General features: G+C 40.1%; 1 protein-coding gene across 8 annotated transcripts in view; it reads right to left on the bottom strand.

The window, feature by feature from the left end:
• Nucleotides 1–18,891: 18,891 nt before the first annotated feature.
• The window catches only part of LOC103096060 (zinc finger protein 420-like), a 29,884-nt gene continuing 26,550 nt past the window's right edge, over nt 18,892–22,225 (bottom strand). For all 8 annotated transcript variants that reach the window (XM_007490211.3, XM_056820300.1, XM_007490208.2 and 5 more), the window contains one exon: nt 18,892–21,140. In XM_007490211.3, coding sequence (XP_007490273.1) covers nt 19,525–21,140 — 1,616 coding nt within the window. In that variant the 3' untranslated portion in view covers nt 18,892–19,524. The remainder of the gene's footprint in view (nt 21,141–22,225) is intronic.

Below are 22,225 nucleotides of genomic sequence, written 5' to 3'. Positions count from 1 at the left end.
AAGAAGACAAGAAAACAGCAAGTCATCACAATTCTGTATTGGAGTAGGATGAACTCACCTGTAGAATGGAAATAGAGTAAAATGGATTCAAAACCAGAACTTAATAATATGTTGCTTATAAGAAACACACAATGCTGAGATATACACACAAAGTAAAGATAAAGAGGTAAAGCAGAAATGAATAGGTTTCAGTTGAAGCAAAGAAAAAAAACAGATGTAATCATATCAGACATAAAGAAGAAATAGATCTAATTAAAAATCAAAAGAAAGAAAACTACATTTTCCTCAGAGGTACTCTACATCCCTAAAAGGTGCAAATCATTTCTCTGCCCCAATGTATTTGATTATTCTTCCCTCTTTGAGTCAGTTTCAATGCATGTAAGAATTGAGTATTTCCTATCTCCAACCTCTTAACCCTTCCAGTGTATTGATGTTCTCCCCCCACTCCTGCCATAAGCTTCTTTGTGACATAAATTTATCCCATTTTGTTTCTTTTCCCATTTCTCTTAGTATTAACCTCTTTTTAAACTCTAGTTGTGTGTGTGTGTATATATATGTACATATATTTATTTCTTGGCATTTCATTCTATATAGTTTGTCACTGTTCCCTCTAATTATAATTCTTCTAGCTACCCAGGGGATAATAACAATTATTAAGAACTACCAATATCCTCTTTTCTTGTAGGGATACATATCATTTTAACTTATTGGGTCCCTTCAAAAAAAGTTTGGGGTTTTGGGGGGGGTTGTTTGTTTTTTCCACCTTTCTTAATTACCTTTTGATGATTCTCTTGAGTTCTGTGTTTGGGCATCAAATTTTCTGTTCAGGTCTGATTTTTTCTTTACAAATGCTTGGAATTCTTCTATTTTATTAAATGACCATACTCTCCCCTGTAAGAATATAGTAAATTTTGCTGATTAGTTGATTCTTAGTTGTAGACCTAGTTCCCTTACTTTCTGGAATATCATATTCCATGCCTTTTGGTCCTTCAGTGTAGATGCAGTCAGATCCTGTGTTATCCTCAATGTAGTTCCATAGTATCTGAATGATTTCTTCTTGGCAGCTTGTAATATTTTTTCCTTGGTCTTGTAGTTCTTGAAATTGGCTATAACATTCCTGGGTGTTGTCATTGGGGATTAAATACAGGAGGTGATCTGTGGATACTTTCAATCTCTACTTTTCCCTTTTCATCTAGAATGTATGGAGTTTTCTTAGATAATTCCCTGTAGGAAGATGCCCAGGCTTTTTCTTTTGGAATGGTCTTCCAGTAGACCAGTGGTTCTTAAGTTGTCTCTCTTGAACCTCCTTTCTACATCTTCAGTTTTGTGGCTGAGGTGTTTCATATTTCCCTCAATTTTTTCATTCTTTTGATTTTGTTTTATAGTTTCCAGCTGCCTTGTGAAATGGTTTGCTTCTAGTTGTTGGATTCTAGTTTTTAAAGCCTGAATTTCATCCCTGGCTTTTTGGTCATCCTTCTTGTGGTCTGATTTTCTTTGGAGGCCATCTTTCATCTCCTTTGCCTCATTTTCAAGCTAATTAATTTTTGGCTTTCAAGACACTATTTTCTGTTTTGAGATGACTTATCTTGCTTTTTAAGTTCATTTCCCAGTTGTCTTCAGCCTCTCTTAATTGTGTTTTGTATTGTATTTTGAGTTATTCCAAAGCCTGTGTCCAATTCACTGTAGTTTTCTTTGTTTTTGTTTGGTGTTCTTTGATCCTCCTCTGTTACATTTGCTCTTTGTTCATTGCCTAGATAGAAGCAGACGATTGTAATTTCTTTTTTTTCTGTTGTTTGCTCATATTTTCTCCCCGTAGTTGCCTGTAGTGTTGCTCCTCTCGTTATGTGCTGGATCTGTGGGTTTGGGCTTTTCTGTCAATCTTAACCCTTGAATCTTAGTCAGCAAAGCTCTCAGAGCAGTCTGTGGGGGAGGGGTGCTAGAGCTTGAGCTTCCCTGCCCTCTGAAGGCTTGATAAGATTAAGCCCAGTGGAGTTGATCTTGCAGAGCTGGATGTATCCTGAAACCAAAACCTCAGGAAGGGAAGGGCAATATGGAGTGTCTCAGCTGCCATTGGGCTGCCTCTTCTGAGGTTCTCCTCCAGCTGCCTCCCCACTGCCTGTGTTCAAAGCCCTGAGCCTGGCAGAGTTCTGACAGCAAGGTGTACTCCCTCTAGACTAGTGCCCTTGTCCTCCCAGAGATACCAGTCACTGCTGGAGGCTCAGTACTGTAGGTGAGGGAAGGGTCCTGGGACCTTCCTTCTTCCTTCCCCTTAAACCTGAGTGTTCTTTAATTCAGGCTTTTTTGGGAGTGTACCTTTTAAGTTGAGTCCATCAGGAGGGTTCCTTAGCTCTGTCCCGTGGTTAGATTTGGTTTTCAGTCTCCTAGGAGCATTTTGTTTTTAATTGGTGAGGAAGGGTTTTCAGAGGTCTGAACTTTTGCTGCCTCTACACCTCCATCTTGACTCCAAGACTCGACAGCCCTTAAATCTTGAATAAAATGATTCACAGGTCTACCATTTCATCTAGCTTTGGCTTTTTAATACGAAGAATAGGAGTATTAAATTCTGAGAAGCAAGCTATTATTCCTTGTTGGATTAGGGATTCTATGATTGGTATAATTCCCTCAATTGCTTCTTTAGTCAAAAGATATTAAGGTACACAAGGAACTGCTCCTCACTTAGTCCTCACCCTGACTAGAGTAGCAGATTTCAACAATCTCACATCTGTAGAAGACATGGACCAGAGATCCTTAGGGATGTTCTTAGGTGTACTGAACCTTCCATGAATCCATGAGAAAGAGTTCCTCTTCCCTGATGTTTACGACATACTATTCCTGCTGAGTATGCAAAAACATAGAATTCTCAGAATAAAGCTGCATAAACAATTCCAAGAACTATTGAGAACTGGCCAACTCCTCTGTTCACAATCTGGGGAGGATAGGTTGTTTTTTTCAAGGAGAGTTATAAAACTTGTGTAGCTGCATACAATAAATGTGCATTATCCCTGCTCTGATAATGTTCCATTCTTTCGTTATTGTGACTCCGTAGCAGTCCCCTGACAAGTGGTGCCCATGAACAGGGACTTCTCCGGTTCTTCCGTGAATCCCTGAAAATGTGTGCTGGTCATGCAGAGTTCCAATGCTACGGAGATCCCCTCGGTGGTGAATATATGATCATCTAAGGGTGAGAGGGAATGTCAGCTCTTTTAATTTGTATTTTAGTAGGAATAGGTCTTGGTCTTTTGCTAGTACTATTTCTTTATGGCTGCTATTTTCCCCTGATAATTACAATTGTTTGGTTTAAATAAGATGGGTAATATTCCAGTATTCATTGCAGATGAAGGTCACATTGCAGGAAAGCTAATCAGACCAGTCCTAGGGTTACATGGAGTTAAAGTAAAAGGGAGGCAGTTAAAAGATTTTGTCCAATATGTCCAGAGATTAGCCCCGTGGTTTCTGGATCAAAATAGAGGTGACTCCAGAAGATTGGGAACTGTAAAGATGGAGATTTGAACCCCAGACTTCAATCCCCAGAAGTCCTTGGTATTTCCCAGAATTTAACTTCCTCTCTGCCTCCCAGGCAGTCTCTTCCATTTTGCAAGGATGTACTAAGTAAGCTAAGCATGGGGGTTCTGAATTGGCTAATCAGCCATGGGCACAAACGTGGTTTATTTGTATCATTGATTTCTAATAATCTTAATAAACTTCATATTTGGAGGATAAAGAGGCAGAAAAGAAAATGACATTATTACTTAGTGAGGAAGAAGATTCTGAGGAAGAAAAGGAAATTGAAAATACTGAACCAGTTATATCCATACTGACTAAGCCAATGGCGCCATCTAGTGGACTCGAGGAGAAATGCCTTTCGTATAATACTTTCTCCCTCCGCTCGGGCTCCTGTTATTGCTCCATATACTTAATACATTAAAGGTACAATTGCAGCTATGTGAGCCTGAAACTGAGAAACTAGGTATGTATTCAGTCTTAGAAGATCCCCTTACAGGAAATGGGTCCTTTGGTAAAATCCCCTTAAAGCTATTAAAAGGCCTTAAGGAGTCTTGTGTTAAATACGAAATGCAGGCTCTGTACACTATATCTTTATTGGAAATGATAGCCACGGATCACAACCCCATGTGACTGGAAACAAATTGCGAGTCTCACCTTAAGCCCTGGCTACTTCAGCCCTTCATTCTGTAAGACTGCACTTTCCTGCTCTGCACATCATCCATTATGTGGATGATATTCTTATTGCGGCTGAAAATGAATCCCAAATAAGCAAGTGCTATAGACAATTGGAAATTACCTGGCAAAAATACCATTTAGTCATTGCTCAAGAAAAGATTCACAAAACAAGTCCTGCACTCTATTCAGGGGCTCCGTTATGTGCAACATCTGTTACGCCTCAAATATACAATTGAGAAAGGACTGCTTTAATACCTTAAATGATTATCAGAAATTGTTAGGTGATATCAATTGGGTTAGGCAATATTCATTTCTTACTACAGCTGAACTACAACCGTTATTCAAACTACTGGAAGGGAGTTCTGACTTGAATTCCCCTGGAACTTTGACACCGGAGGCCTCTCTTGCTTTAGAGATAGTAGAAGACAAACTGAATCAGGCTCCACTTAACCGCTATCAGCCTCAATTAGCCATCGAAGTGACTATTTTTGCAACTCCAGTGTTACCAACAGGTGCCTTAACTGAGAAACAGAGTCATTGAATGGCTACATCTAAAAAGCAAAGCAGGAAAGGCTTGACAGAGTTATGACTGTCTCATGGCTCAATAATATGGAAAGGCATAGAGCATGTGGTCTGAGGTTTAGGACATCCTCATAAAGTCCAGGTACCCATTGCTAAAGATATACAACAGAAATATTTACAAAGTCGTGACGAATGGCCTTGGCTATTAATGTACCCCACTGCTATTTCCACCTGCACTCCACAAGGCTTATTTCCTTTTTTGTCACCACATCCTGTTGTTTTTCCCCATATTCTAAGAGATCGTCCGGTATCAGGACCTAATGTTTACGTTGATGCGAATGCTCGTTATGAGGCAGGCGTATATGGGACGGCAGCTCCCCTGTCATTTTTACACTCCTTTTTCTTCTACCCAACACAATGAATTAACAGCTGTTTGACCAGCTTTTTGGTTATTATAATGGACTCTCAATATGTTTTTCAGTCTGTGCAGGGTACAGAACAAGCTGTCATCAGAGCCACTCAAAGCAATGTACAAACGTTATTCTGTGAATTACAAACTCTCCTACGACACAGGACACGTCCAGTGTGTGTCCTGCATGTACGCAGTCATACCACTCCGCCTGGACCTGTTTTTAAAGGAAATGACATCATAGATCAAGCTTTGATTGCTCCATGTTATCTCACTAATATGCAAATTAGCCGAGGAATCCCATCATAGATTTCACCAAAATAGTCCTGCTTTACACAAAATGTTCCAACTCACAAAGCATCAGGCCAGGAGTATTGTTCAAAAGTGTCCTAATTGTGTTCCTAACCACCCCCAATGCATATTGCTGTGACTCCCAGAGGCTTAACTAGTACAGAGATATGGCAAATGGATGTGACCCATGAACGGTCCTCTGGACGACTTCAATACATCCATGGCACTGTGGATGCTCATTCAGGGGTTTTATGGGCTTCCTGCTTGACGGGAGAAAGAACTTCTCCTGCTATTAATCTCTGCTTAATGACTTTCCAGATGGCTGGTCCTCCCCGAACATTTAAAACAGAGAATGGACCTGCTTATGCTTCCAATCATTTTTTTTCCTTTTTTGCCAAACTTGGGGTATTCGGCACCTCACAGGTATCCCGTCCAAACCACAAGGACAAGCTATTGTGGAATGCAGTAATCAGATCTTAAAAACATTTCTTTTAAACAAAAAGGGGGAGACGGCACCCCGCATCGGCAACTGGCAATAGCTGTACATACTATCAGTAATTTGATCTTTACTTCCAAGAACATATCCAGAGCTGAACAGTTTTCTCTGCATTTTCCTATGAACGAGATTCAGGCACCGCCACTCCCGGGCTCCCTGCCTGCCCCAGAACAACAATGTGTCACGTGGAAAGATGATCATCAATCTTGGCCCCACCCAGGGGTCCTGCAGGCCGAGGCTGTGTTGGCGTCTCCACAGGTAAAGACGGAGTTCGGCTCCCTCCCGCCGAGTTCGAGAAATCGACCCTAAAGAGAAGGACGAGGAGAGGACGCAGGAAGCCTCGCAAGGAGACTCGACAACGTCTCCCTAAGATGCTGCCTCTTCTGCTTCTGTTCCAGAACTTAAGTGCAGCTACTGGAATAAAGGGATGGTTTTGGGGAACCCTTGGGTAGAGCCTGTCGGCACGGGACACGCTTTACCGGAAGTAAATACAAAAACTAACTCTGGTATTCCTGGCATTTACCATTGTGAGAGACAAGCCAAGGACAGCAATCAGGCCAACAACTGGTTTGTGCCTTTCAATTGGACTGGACGAGTTGGGGCACCCCCAGTGTGCCTCGCGCGAGACCATCCTGCCTGCCTGCCCTCAGATCTCTGCAGGCGCCTTATTATGGTCTTCCTGACCTGTCAGACTCTCTGGACAGGACCTTATCGTGTACACAAAGGGGTAAAATAGGAAGGTTATGGCCAATGGTAATATCTAGGTTGCCTGGGGGGAACCTTGTGATAGTACTTGGGGACAAGAGAGACCTGTTTGTCCTTCTGGGATGGGATATGAACAAGGAGACACCGTTAATATGCTTCCGCCCTTGCTATCGTGTAGCTCTAAGAGGGCGTCACGTATTCAATGGAAAAACACGACTGGGGTGTCTTGGCACAACGACACAAGGCGGATTGGACAGAAACTGGATTCTTATAGATTTCATGACTTTTATAGGAGGAGAAGCTCGCCTGTGTGGGTGACACCCCAGAGCTAGTTGGTGACGCTCTGCTACTGTCACACAGATGTTGACTGATTGCGGACTGACAGCCCTGGCGTTGGATAAAGTGACTTTGTCTCCCTGTGTGACTGTCACTAATACTGGGAACGTCCAAACACCAGTACATAGAAGTGTTACATTAGACATTCGAGCTTGCCTAACTGGGATGTGCTTTTATAACTGCAGTAAAAAATCATCCTGAAGCTTTGAACATTCCCGAAATAACACACAAAGGAGTTAGATATTGGAATGTAACCTGTAGCAATTGCAGGGTCAGTTACTGTGTAGGATCACAAGTGGACGGGCCAGTCTTAACCATCAGGCGACCACGCACGGCCCTTTTTGCCCCTGAACATAAAGATTCATGGTGTGGTCATCCAGGGGGTCAAGTTCTTCATGTATTACAATGAAAAATAAGACCACGATGTAAACGATGTATTGCTTGTATTGCATTAGGCATAGTAGCGTTAGGTTCTGCATTGACTTCTACTATAATAGGTTCTGTATCTTTGGCACAATCCGTTTCTAACTTACATACTCTTGAACATGATGTTAAATATTTGAAAGCATTGGCTGCTAATGTCACCTCAGCATTAGAAAGACAAAAAGAAATTGATGTAAGTTTTTACACAAGTATTATGATGTTACAGAAAAATGATTGATCTAACGAATGAAGTAGAATATTTGTCATTGAAAACACGCATGAAATGTGATTATAGATATACCGCATTTTGCTTCCTACCCATAACAGTAATAATGACACAGAAACATTGAAAAAAATTAAATTATAATTACAGGGATTATGGGACCATGAAAATATCACCAAAGATATTAACGATCTCAGTATATTGATTCAAAATATTGATTTGTCCCTACAGGAGGATCCCGCAACACATTGCAGATTCTTTGTATAATTGGATTAAAACAGGACAAGGGTTGTTTTCCTCTGTCAACATGGAATTTAGGAATCCCAAACTTGTTACCTAGTGAGATCTGATGAACCCCAAGTTTCAGATTTAGCTTGTAGATTGGAGACCCCAAAGCTTGTCCTTATTCCCTGTTCCCATGGGAATTTACCCTGAAGGGAATCCCAAGCTAGCAGTTTCAGACTGAGTGGGAGACCCACAGGGAAATGACTATCCTGGTTGGGTGAGATAAGCATATGCTAAGGACCCTCTTTGTTTTAGGTAGTCTCCCCTATTGTATTAGAACCTTTCCCAGGAAGATCTACACCTAAGCAGGAACCATCCTTTAGTATCTATTGTAAACAGCCTCTTCTCTTACACCCTAGCCTCTAGCTATGATTCTTTTACTAAGCTTGATTGTATCCTGTCAGTGTAGTTTGAACACTCCCATTTTCCTTGTAGCCATAGTGATGTCAATCATCTTTCCCTGTCCCTGGACTCCCCAAATGGTATAGAGGTTCCCCAAATTCTTTTGTTCCCCAAAGTCCATCCTGAGTTGGTGGCACTCCCAGAGGTCAGTGACCAGGGCATCCAGAATCTATGCAGTCTTGGGGAGCAGCTCTATTGTCGCACTTAGTAGCACGAACCCCTTTTCCCTTGATTAAAGAGTGATTTTGACTATTTAATAGTTCTGTGTTTTTTCTAGTTGACACCTCCTTATTTCATGATATTACTCTCCTTGTAGTTGGTGGGCTTGTGATCTTGTTTATCTGCCTAAGCTTGCCTTGTTTACTTAAAAGCTTTAATGACTAGTTTTGCTGTATTGCAAAAAACTATTACTGGGATCCTGTACCAAAGGGAATTGGATGGCATAAACAAAAAGGGGAATTTGTAGTGAACCTCCCATGAGTCCATGAGAAAGAGTTCCTCTTCCCTGATGTTTACGACATACTATTCCTGCTGAGTATGCAAAAACATAGAATTCTCAGAATAAGGCTGCATAAACAATTCCAAGAATTGTTGAGAACTGGCCAACTCCTCTGTTCACAATCTGGGGAGGATAGGTTGTTTTTCTCAAGGAGAGTTATAAAACTTGTGTAGCTGCATACAATAAATGTTCATTATCCCTGCTCTGATAATGTTCCATTCTTTCGTACTGCGACTCTGTAGCAGTCCCCCAACACTTAGGTATTGGAAAAACTCAACCTGAGTCACCCTTCATACTCACTGAATCTAAGAAAAGCATTGGAAAGGTTTTCAAATATTCTTCTGGAAGATGTAATGAAATTTCTCCAGTTTGAGAACAGTGGATTGTAGCCCTCAGTTTATACAACAAATCTCTTTCTAAGAGATTCATTGGGCAATCTGGCATACAAAGAAATGCATGCTTTACAGATAATGGGCCTAAATTAGTCATCTTTGCTTGCAATTTTGCTACTCTTTGTGGTCTTCCTGTAGCTCCCACTACTTGCATTGTACCAATAGCACTACAATTTTCAGGAGGAGTTTGTAACACTGATTTACTTGCACCTGTGTCAACGAGAAGATCATAAATGTGGTCTCCAATAGTCACAGATATATGTGGCTCCCCAACACTTGAGCTAACACAGTAATATCAATAAAAAGCTCAGTCATCTCCTGACCATCCAAACACACATCTGCTTGACTTGCATGACTTTTCCGGGATTTTACATTTTCATCACATTGCTCAGATTTAACACTACTCTTATTGGTCCCCTTAAACTCTACCTTAGTTCTGTTGTTCACATTTATAATCATATTTTCTTTATCCATTTTATAGTCTTCATTATTTTCCATTATTACACAATCATTAGAATTTTCAACTAGTTTTACATCCAAATTTTCTTTTCACACACATTCATTAACATTAATTGCATTTCCAATAGTTTTAATTACATTATTTAGAGATTCATTTACATTATCCAAATGACATTCAATATCATTAACTTAAAATCCATTTCATATTGATTCACATCCAGATCTCAATAGATTCCTTCCCCTCTCCAGTATTTACCATCCATTTGCATTCCTTTTATCACCCCTCTGGAGTTCCTCATACATGTACTGTGCACAATGTGGACAAATTTCATAAGGGATTTTGCAGAGGCTGGGCAGGCCAAAATTTCAAGGGGGTGTAAGATGAACCTCCCATCTGAATATTAAGATTAGTAAAGATCTCAATTGCAAGGTCCAATCAGCACAAAGCCCCACCAAGATCAGAAGTAAGAAAACACAGCCAAATGCTATAAGCTGCATGAGTTTGATAAGGCTCTCTGGAAGGAAACTGAGCCATACATGCAATCTTACTTCCTGTCTAGAAGAATAACTTTCCTTCCCCTTCCCCCTTTGGGTAAAAGGCAAGGGTCCATGTACCACCTCAATCACCTTCCCCATAGGCAGAGCATGAAAGCCTTTCTCAGTTAGGAAAACTGGAGTAGGGGTGGGTGTTCCCTTGCTGAAAAGTGGCTTGAACAGGTTTTAAAACCCATGTTGTGGGTGGTGGTTTATACTTCACCCTCAGCATAAAAAACAAAGGTGCTAGGGGGCAGCTGGGTAGCTCAGTGGATTGAGAGTCAGGCCTAGAGACGGGAGGTCCTAGGTTCAAATCTGACCTCAGACACTTCCCAGGTGTGTGACCCTGTGCAAGTCACTTGACCCCCATTGCCTAGCCCTTACCACTCTTCTGCCTTGGAGCCAATACACAGTATTGACTCCAAGATGCAAGGGAAGGGTTTAAAAAAACACACACACACACAAAGGTGCTTCTAAATGGCTCTCAAACCCTCAGGCATGTGGGCATGGACTGCAGTTGCTCATGGACAGCAGAAATGGCAAGGAACCTCTAAACAGTGTCTGGTCAAACCTGGGAGGCAGCAGTGGCAGCAGCACTAGCTCAAGGTGGCAGGAACTGCAGCTAGAGTGGCAGTGGGAGAAAACACAGCTTGCAAAATTTAGCTACACCATCTTAAAAAATATTTGAGAATTCTATCCCAAAATGGTACACCAAATTGTGAGAATTAAATTATTGGATATTAATCCAATACTCCAAGTATTATATTTATAAAGTTTATTAAGGCCAATTTGAAGCAAAGAAAAAATTTTTTAAAGCTAGGGTAAACAGGAAGCTCACCCTGCCCTGGCTGCTGGAGAAAAGAGTAAGAGGGAGAGTTACATTCAGCTGTATACAAAACTTGACCACATAACATGGTGGAGAAATTAAAAGGAATACTGGGAAATACTGAAGGACTTCTGGGGAATGAAGTCAAAGGTTTCAAGATTTCTGATAATACATTTTCCTAATATTAAACAGTATTTGCATTCTTGGTAAAAATCCCACCTGATCATAATGAATAATTCTCGTGATCCCTTGCTGGAGTCTTTTTGCTAGTATTTTATTTAAGATTTTTGCATCTATATTCATTAAGGAGATTGATCTGTAGTTTTCTATCTTAGTTTTGGTCTGCCTGACTTTGGAATCTGTACTATATTTGTGTCATAAAAGGAATTTGGTAAAACTTCCTAAGAAAAAATCCCCAGGACCAGATGGATTCACAAGTGAATTCATCAAACCTTTAAAGAACAACAAATCCCAATGTTATACAAAAGAAGCAAAGAAGTTTTATCCTTTCCACTTTTCACGACTTATCTCTGGGTATTATTAAAATGGTTGCTGCCACCTTCTGAATACCAATCCTGATCTTTCCTACTGAGAACTGTAAAAATAGACTTGAATCCAGGACTTCAATCCCCAGAAATCCTTGCTCCACTTCCCCAGAATGCCCTCTAATCTTACTGAATTCTTGCCTGGGCCGAGAGCAAGATGGGGTATTTAAACCTGGTTTTGAATAGGCTCTGCCTCTTTTTACTTCCTTTTCTGAACACAGGAGGCTCCACCTCGCAGGCAAGATGTGAGTGGTCGTGAATAGGTTCTCTGAGCCTAGACACGTGCTTTTCTTACTTGTGTTTTCTTTATATTTTAATCTTCAGTAAACCTCATAAAAATATAATATTCCTTGCAGAGAGAAACTAATTTCTATCTTGCCTCAGTCTCCCCTAAATTTTAATCTTTACAGTACCCAAAGAATGAGGCAGGCTCTTCCCCATTTATGAAATGGTGGGGTAGGGATATAGGCACCTGAGCTGGTATAGGTCATGTGTGAAGGGAAAGTGCGACTCAATAGTAAAACTGGGGATGGTGCCCTGTGGCTTTTGGGATGTGAATGTGAGTGTAGAGAGCCAATAGCTAGTTCTAAGAAAGAGCCATGTTTCAGATTGCCTCAGAAGATGCTCACCATGAGGTAAGAAGTAGAGAATGAAGCTCAAAAGAAAGGGGAGCCAGCAGAAGTCTGGTGCCCTTTGGATTCCTGGTCCAGACTTACCTGGGACCTGCACTTGAAGAGTTGGTTTCCAAAAGGCAGAGTGATCTCAGCTCCTCAGTGTCTCACTTACATCCAGCCCATTCTCGGTGGGTCTTCCAGGCCTAAGAGCCCCACTCTGTCCAGCCTCTGAAGTCCCAGGATGGGGTCTTTCCTCCAATGGCATCCTGGGTCAGGACCTCTAGATTCTGCCTGCCTCTACTTACCAAGCCCTGCCCTTCATCATAGGGAATTCCCCAAACCCCTTTCCAGACTTTAACCTTCACTCTGATGTGGGCTGAGAGCGGACATTGAGGGGTAGAGAGAAAAGGGACCCTCAGACTCTGAAATCTGGCATTTCTTAATAGTTAAACCTGGTTAAACATCAACTACAAAACCTGTAGTTTAAACATCAGTCAAACGTGAATTGCATAGTTGTCACCAATTCAGTTTATGGGATATGTAATATTCTGTGCTGGACATCAATTTTCTGACTCAGTTTTATAAATTACTAAAATTTTTCTGAGAATTGTAACATCTAACTACCTATAGTAGTCCCACATCTCCTATCCCAATTTTGCATTCCTGAAGGACAGGGAGATCTCTCCCACATTGACCAATGATGATAATTCAAAACAAGGGGCCTGCACACTGGGGCACTGGTTTTCCAGAGGAATACCCCAAATTTACACATGCTCCTTATTCCCTCTGAAATCACTTCCTAAAACACACCTGCACCTAAATTTGGCCTTACCCCTTTCAGACTTTTCAGGAAAAGTGACAATTTCTCTGGAATGGGGGATGATAAGCTCCCTGGCCATAATAAATATGCCAACCCTAATGCAGAGCTGGGAAGCTGCTATTCTACAGTTGTGGCTGATATTCCATACATGAAGCTGCCATCGTACAACAGAGCTGCTACTCAATACAACCAGCTGCAAAGAGGTTACTCTACTAGCCCTTGTACTTGTCCATCACCCCTGATGCTCCCCGATTAGCCTCCAGACAATTCCACTTGTTATTATACAACCATAAATTACTTCTTCAGTATAATAGTCAGACTAAAAGAAGGATCGTCTTGTTTGTAGAACAAGACAAGTCACACAGGAGGTGGCGAACTACTCTTGTTTTTATATATCAGTTAACCAAAACTGCAGACTCCAACTATCCCATCACAATCATTGTAAACACAAAGACCCTGAGTACTGCCAAGTTTCCACAAATAGTGATCTTTTTTACACTTATCAAAGAAGTCAAGCACTTGTGTCTTTAAGATGCTCATTTGAACGAATTTGTATCCACTCCATTTTAATTATATCTTTTCTGTCACTGATTCATCAGGTTCCTTTGCATAAAAAAAGGCTATCACCTTTGGCTCAGAATCTCTGCTCTTGATTTGACCAAGGTCCAGCTTTATTGGGAGTCTGGCCTCCTCTGAACAAAACTATTTAGCTTGCAGTTCAGTAGTGGTGTGATAAAATTTCCCCACATATGTAGTACAGACTCTAATGCAAAACAGGCTTAAGATTTTACATAAATGATTGGTTTAGAAATTGTAGAAATGAGAATAATCATATCAGTTATGTTACAATGGCCTCTGGGTGCAATCAGAACAGAGTGTCAAGCTGATGGATGCATGGTTATTTTCCTATGTAAGTGTAAAAATGGAGATTTGAACCCCGGACTTCAATCCCCAGAAGTCCTTGCTCTAGTTCCCAAGATACCCTCCAATCTCACTGTGATCCCTACATGGGCAAGATCAAAATTTCTATTTAAACTGGCTGTAAAGTCATTAGCTCTCTTCCTACTTCCGCTTCTGAGCAGACGCGTCTCTCATGATGTAGTGTAAGTGAATGGGCCATTCGGTCCTCCTAGACATGTGCTTTCTTATTTTGTATTTTCTTTAATACTTAATCTTAATAAACGTCATAAAAATATAATACTTCTAGCAGAGAAACTAATTTTAACTGCTACAGTTTAGCTAACCATGAAGGGAAAACGAAATACCCTCAATCTTCTGATTTACTGTAACTAAGTTCAGCCTTTAATAGCTAGTGCCTGGTTTGTTGGGTTTTTTTTAAGCCATGTTTCCCCAAGATGCTTTTTTAGAAAACCATCTTGATCAGCTCTGGCCTGCAGCCATCCACTTCAGACGTTCTTGAGCCCTTCCCACCGGCCCGGCTGGCACAGCTCCTGTCCCCAGCATCTGGACCTGTTTGACCCAGATCTCAATCACCTGGTGACCTGCCCGCCTGCCCCAGAAAACTCTAGTCTCAGAGCAGACCGCTCATTGCCCCAGGCCCAGCCTCGGCCCGCCTGCCCTGCTGCCTGCAATCCCGACCCAGATGAACTACCCAGCCCAGCAATTCTGACTCATCACCCCAGGCCCAGGACTTACTTCCACCGGCTGGTAAAAATGGGGTGATGAATTTTTCCTTAGGCTATGATTATCCCCCACGTGGACTGGGGGCAGGGGAACATAGGAGGGGAGAAAGAAAGTGAAAGACAGTAGAAGCTTTTCCAAACAGGAACTTAAAGCATAGCTACTTTAAAAGGATAACCTTTAACTATATTGATTCTTTCATTTACCTCACATGTGATCCAGGGGCAAAATTCAGCTCCCTGCAACTCTTTAGCCAAATATGAGATTCCTCACTATGGGGGAAGCTAAGTGGCTCAGTGGATTAGAGCCAGGCCCAGAGACAAGAGGTCCTGGGTTCGGATCTGGCCTCAGACACTTCACACAGATCCTGGGCAAGTCACTTGGGGTCATTTAAACCCCATTGCCTAACCATTACCAATCTGCCTTCTGACAATAGGCATCTAAATGGATAAAAAACCCAAGGAACTTTAAAGAGACTGGAGGTTATTTTTAAGGCATTTCAGATTCCATGTTTTATTTTTTTAAAATCTCTGTATTCTATTGCACTCTACTGTTTGTTTTGTTAAGATTTAACTTTGTGATTTTAAGTTCATATATTACTGCATTCTGTACTATTCTGTTACACTGAATCATTTTAATGTACTGGGTTTTAACTACTGTTAAATTCTGTTACTTTTCCCCTATAACCATACTCTACAAATATTACTGAATAAGCCCATATAAAAACAACTTTTCTATTTTTGACTTTGTAAATTGTCACATAGAGAATAGATGGACTCCATCAGAAAATTGCTATAACAACCTATGGAAAATTAAAGAGCTAATTATCTCAAATTGATTTTAAGGGTTCTTTAGACATGATTTTTAGAAAATTTCTTAACAATCTTTGGTCATTTTTGCCTGCCCCTAACATGAGGAAAGGCCCATTTTAGCAGCTAAAGTGAAATACAATCATAACCCCCAAACTCCCGCATTAAAAAAAAAAGTGAATGTAAGCTGAGCAGTTAATCCCAGGGCATGTACCCCTAGAAGCCCCCCCCCCCAAAAAAAGAGGAGCATCTCTCATCTATACTATTCAGCTCATTTTACTTCCACCAAAATGATATCTAGATTTTTTTGATGTTCTAAAACCAAAATGAGTTTTACTTTGTTTAAAATTATGTTTACCGAGGTTGAAAGATTTGCTATAATTGTAAAAAATTGTGACAAATAACCATCAGTTCATAGGCTTTTAAAAATGCCATACAGCAACTTATGTAAAATATGATAGTGTGTTTGTTTGCTATTGTAATTAATTGGGCTATTGAGAATTTTGGGATACTGATATCTACATATTTATATTACTGTTCTTTGGATCATGGCTAGATATGAAGAGGAAATGGATCTCATTTTTGGTGAGAAAACCTTGTATTCTACATTTTCTTAGCTGACACCGTGTGTCAATGATTATAAGCTATATTTTTCAATTTTAAAACTCTTTTATTATATTCTTCTTGCATGTGCAATACACTTTCAGTTTTTTATTTTTCTCTCCTTTTTTATATTTGAAGCACATGTCACCAGTATTAAGATTTTCTTTAACTTTTTTGATTTTGCAGTAATATAAATTTAAAACACATTTGCTATAATGTCAATGCATGCCCCAAAAGCTTGAGACTATAAAAATGATGCCACTAATTATTTAAAGAAAATTTATGGGACTTTACTTAATAATTCTGTCTGATTCCAGGACAAGATATACACAAAAGAGCCATTGCATAGGGCCAAAGATAAACCAATCCAGGAGGGATTGATGTGCTTCTAAGCCAATACAAAGGTCTTGAACCTAGTGTGAAGACTCAGGGTTGCTATGTTTAACATTTGTTAAGACATAGGCCTTCCTTGTGTCCACACTCACTCTGAAAATACAGATGAGTATCCCCAAACGTGGCTCCTACTTGGCTCCTATAATCTGGTCCCTTTTCTATCTTTCATAGTGTGGCAACTTTCTGTAGTCCTGGCTACTAATTGGGTAAATGCATCATTGCCTAGATCATTTTAGCTGGGGCATGATTCAAGGACCTATTATACATTTATTTTACATTTACTCGGAATTTTTACACATAAGACTTTGATAGTCTATATTTTCATCCAGAAATTTTCTTTTTTATTTGGATTTTTCTGATGTCCTTTTAATTTCTCTTCCCAATTGGTTCATATACCTCATACCTCAGCCATGCATCCCTAGGTGATTCTATGTTTTTCAATCACCCTTTTAACGGGGAAATGTAAAAATATTATTATTTTAAATTGCAAAGTTTAAATTCCTTTTAAGAAAAATTTTAGGTTAAGAAAAATGATACCTCTCCAAATCCAGAAACTGAACTGTTTAGAAAAACCATGAAGAAGCCTCCAGACCACAAGCTACACAAGTTCAAGAATGAACTTCGGGTGTGGTTGATTGAACATTTATTTGTATCTATACTCTAATGCCAAAGGGGACTGCTCCCTAACTGGCTTTTTTTGTCAATGTGTCTAGCAATTATTGGTTTTGTTCTTTTTTCCTCCTATCCTCAAATTATTGTAATCTTTAAGTTGATTATGTTTTCATGATCCTTTGGGGAAAATCTTTTTCTAAATGTTCCATACAGGGAAATGTAAAAATGGAGATTTGAACCCCGGACTTCAATCCCCAGAAGTCCTTGCTCTAGTTCCCAAGATGCCCTCCAATCTCACTGAGATCCTTACATGGGCAAGATCAAAATTTCTATTTAAACTGGCTGTAAAGCCTACTGGCACTCCTTCTACTTCTGCTTCTGAGTAGACGCATCTCTCATAATGTGGTGTTAGTGAATGGGCCATTTGGCCCTCCTAGACATGTGTTTTCTTATTTTGTATTTTCTTTAATTCTTAATCTTAATAAACATCATAAAAATATAACACTTCTAGCAGAGAAACTAATTTTAACTGCTACATAAGATAATAATTTTGATAATGCATTTAAATAAATATATGTCTTTGCAACATCAATAACTGTTTCATATTTGAAATCTACAATATTGTTATATTTTCATTTTTCTTGTATATGAATTTTTGGGAAAATTTTATAGAGGAAATGATGCTAATAATAAATGATTTCTATAGAGCAAAGACATTATTTCCTTCCTAAATTAATTCTTCTTTAGATCTGGATGCCATGAAATGATGAATTAGAGCATTTGAGAATAGGCTTAGTTTTTTAAAACTGAAGCATTTAATTGGACATATGGCTAATAACTTCTTGTTTCCACTTTTAATCTTGATTGTATTAGTTTTGTGTGTATAGTTTTGAACTTAATATAAAAAACATAACTATTTCCTACCTCACAATTTCTTGCTCATAAGTTCTTTGTCAAAAAATAGATATGAATACTATCAACAAAGCAATGGGTTCAAATCAAGAAAACATCTAATGCCCAGTGGACTTACGCGTCGGCTATGGGGGGGTGGGGGGGAGGAAAAGAAAATGATCTATGTCTTTAACGAATAATGCTTGGAAATGATCAAATAAAATATATTTTAAAAAAATAGATATGAAAACTAAACTATCCTATACTACCTTCATTTTCTTATGGGATCACACTTTAGGTTTGAATCATATGCCCCATTTGGACCTAATTTTAGGAAAGCTTATGAGATAATGGAATGAACTGTCAAATTTTGAGCAACATGAGAGCTCAGTGTAAACATCTGTGGTTTCGTGAATTTTTAAATCTCCATCTTGCTTGGTCTAGCACCCAAATTTATGCATATCCACACTACATGGGCATGTGCTAGTCAATGACAAATTATAAATAAATTAAGCCCACTTGGGCTGTCCTAAGCCAAGCTTGAGCCACCATTGGCACTTGTGAGGCACTGGAAGTGAGGTAGAGAACAGCCTCTGGAATTCGCGCACTTCCTGTGGACAGGGCTAGGCGCCAGTTGGTGCTAGGAGCTTGAGCAGGGAGGAGGCTGGCAGACAGCTTTCCTTCAGATTGGTCATATGAGTCAAAGACTTATATCTACCTTGGCCTACGGGCCTAAACTCCCTCTGGCTCTGCCAGAAGGTTGAGTTAACCTTTTCTCCTCTCTCCTTCTCTCCCTCTCCTTTTTCTTACTCCCATTGTGATTAAACCACCATAAACTCCATTCTGACTTGAGTGTTTCATTTTAGGAATTTTTTAGGTAAATTCCTTGGCGACCATAAATTAATATTATAAAAATCTTTATAGGTGATTTTCACTATAACAGTTTCTGTGATGTGTAGAATGAGAGGAAAAATTATGAGGCTTGCCTTAAATTTATTTTATTTAATATAAGACAGTAGGGGGAAAAGATGGAAAAATTAGAGAGAGATACATTCCTCAGCTCCATTTAGCTTGATAGTCTTTGACCACCATTAGGGCACCCTAGCCATGCTTACAAAGAAGTCTAGGATTAACAAAACTGGAAGAACCTGGAAATCTGCTCTTGCCTCAATTTATCAAACCTTTTCTCTGCCTTCTAACTCTCACAAGTGACACCACAGGGGACAGTGCAGGAGACACCATCCTACACCCATCTTGTGATTTCTTATATCTATTTCTTCCTTTTCCTGATTGCCATTCTATCATCACTCAATGGTTTCTATCACACAATTCATGCCTCTGATCCAAGGTCAAGCTCACACCAGGTAGGCTGCTCCAGAAAGGGGGATGGTAAATTTCCTTCAAAAAGCAATATTGGAGCTGTGTGTGACCATCTTTCCACATATCTTGAATACATGAGGTTTCTCTCCAGTATGCATTCTCTGATGTGCAGTAAGAGTGGTGCCCTCCCAGAATGCCTTTTCAAACTGCTTGCATTCTTAACATTCCTCAACAAGTGTGGATTCTCTGATGAACAGAAAGAGAATTGCTCTGACAAATTTTCTTTCCACATTGATTATTCATGAGATTTTTCACCAATGTGGATTCTCTGATGTACAGCAAGATTAGAACTGCGACTGAAGGCCTTTCCACACTGCTTGCATTCATAAGGTTTCTCCCCAGTGTGGATTCTCTGATGTTCAGCAAGATGGGAGCTGTGACTGAAGGCCTTTCCACAGTGCTTGCACTCATAAGGTTTCTCCCCAGTGTGGATTCTCTGATGCACAGCAAGATTGGAACTGCGACTGAATGCCTTTCCACAATGCTTGCATTCATAAGGTTTCTCCCCAGTGTGGATTCTCTGATGTACAACAAGAGCAGAGCTGCAACTGAATGCCTTTCCACACTCCTTGCATTCATAAGGTTTCTCCAAAGTGTGGCTTCTGTGATGTTCAGCAAGACTGGAGGTCTGGCTGAATGTCTTTCCACACTGCTGACATTCATAAGGTCCCTCACCAGTATGGATTCTCTGATGTAAAGTGAAATAGGTTCTCTGACTGAATCTCTTTCCACATATCTTACATTCATAAGAGTTCTCTCCTGTGTGGATTCTCCGATGTACAGTAAGATTGGAGCTGCGACTAAATGCTTTTCCACACTGCTTGCATTCATAAGGTTTCTCCCCAGTGTGGATTCTCTGATGTACAGCAAGAGTGGAGCTGCAAGTGAATGCCTTTCCACACTCCTTGCATTCATAAGGTTTCTCCCCAGTGTGGATTCTGTGATGTACAGCAAGAGTGGAAATCCGACTGAATGCTTTTCCACACTGTTTGCATTCATAAGGTTTCTCCCCAGTGTGAATTCTCTGATGTGGAGCAAGATAGTTCCAACTGAATGCCTTTCCACACTGTTTGCACGCATAACGTTTCTCCCCAGTGTGTATCCTCTGATGTTCAGCAAGAGTGGAGCTGCAACTGAATGCCTTTCCACACTGCTTGCATTCATAAGGTTTCTCCCCAGTGTGGATTCTCTGATGTACAGCAAGAGTGGAGCTGCAACTGAATGCCTTTCCACACTGCTTGCATTCATAAGGTTTCTCCCCAGTGTGGATTCTCTGATGTAGAGCAAGATGGGAGTTCCGACTGAAAGTCTTTCCACACTGTTTGCATCCATAAGGTTTCTCCCCAGTGTGTATTCTCTGATGTACAGCAAGATTGGAGCTGCAACTGAATGACTTTTCACACTGCTTGCATTCATAAGGTTTCTCCCCAGTGTGGATTCTCTGATGTACAGCAAGAGAGTGGCTGCAACTGAATGCCTTTCCACACTGCTGGCATTCATAAGGTTTCTCCCCAGTATGGATTCTCTGATGTACAGCAAGATTGGAGCTGCGACTGAAAGCCTTTCCACACTGATGGCATTCAAAAGGTTTATCCGTAGTGTAAATTCTCTGATACCTATATAGACTCTCCCTGGGCATAAAAGTCTTTCCACACTTATTATTTACACTAGATTTTTCCTCAGTGTGCATTCTTTGATTCTCAATATGAGATGAGTTTTTAGGTACAACACAGAATTCTCTGAAAGCAAAATTATTGGGACCATGACTCATGAATTTTTCTAAATCCAATTCTTCCACAGAGAAGCTCACCTCTGTTGAATTAGTCTTCATTTCAGGCCTCATCTTTCCTTCTAAAAGAAACAAAGAGTAAAACATATTTTTAGAGTGACATATACACCTATATAACTATCCTTTCCTCAACTGTCAGAACATAAACTGCTCAATATACTGTTTTCTCAGGTAAGAAGGAAAGTCTTCCAACTTAAATGGGCACACTCTATCCTTTGAAAATGTCATTACCTCTTATCACCTCACACCTAGCAGATTGGCTAACATAACAGCAAAGGAAAGTAATGAATGCTGGAGGAGATGTGGCAAAGTAGGGACATTAATTCATTGCTGGTGGAGTTGTGAACTGATCCAACCATTCTGGAGGGCAATTTGGAACTATGCCCAAAGGGCGACAAAAGAATATCTATCCTTTGATCCAGCCATAGCACTGCTGGGTCTGTACCCCAAAGAGATAATGGACACAAAGACTTGTACAAAAATATTCATAGCTGCGCTCTTTGTGGTGGCCAAAAACTGGAAAACAAGGGGATGCCCATCAATTGGGGAATGGCTGAGCAAATTGTGGTATATGTTGGTGATGGAATACTATTGTGCTAAAAGGAATAATAAAGTGGAGGAGTTCCATGGAGACTGGAACAAACTCCAGGAAGTGATGCAGAGCGAGAGGAGCAGAACCAGGAGAACATTGTACACAGAGACTAATACACTGTGGTATAATCGAACATAATGGACTTCTCCATTACTGGCGGTGTAATGTCCCTGAACAATTTGCAGGGATCTAGGAGAAAAAAACACTATTCATAAGCAAAGGATAAACTATGGGAGTGGAAACACCGAGGAAAAGCAACTGCCTGAATACAGCAGTTGAGGGGACATGACAGAAGAGAGACTCTAAATGAACACTCTAATGCAAATATTATCAACATAGCAATGGGTTCAAATCAAGAAAACATGTAATGCCCAGTGGATTTACGCGTCGGCTATGGGGGTTGGGGGGAGGAAAAGAAAATGATCTATGTCTTTAATGAATAATGCTTGGAAATGATCAAATAAAATATAATAAAAAGAAAAAAAAAGAATTGGCACATGATAAGAACTTAAAAAAAAAAAGAAAATGTCATTACCTCAAAGCTAAAGAAAAATT

This window comes from Monodelphis domestica, chromosome 3, assembly GCF_027887165.1.
Source record: "Monodelphis domestica isolate mMonDom1 chromosome 3, mMonDom1.pri, whole genome shotgun sequence".
Classification (NCBI taxonomy): Eukaryota; Metazoa; Chordata; class Mammalia; order Didelphimorphia; family Didelphidae; genus Monodelphis; species Monodelphis domestica.
This window is presented reverse-complemented; position numbering and strand designations above follow the sequence as displayed.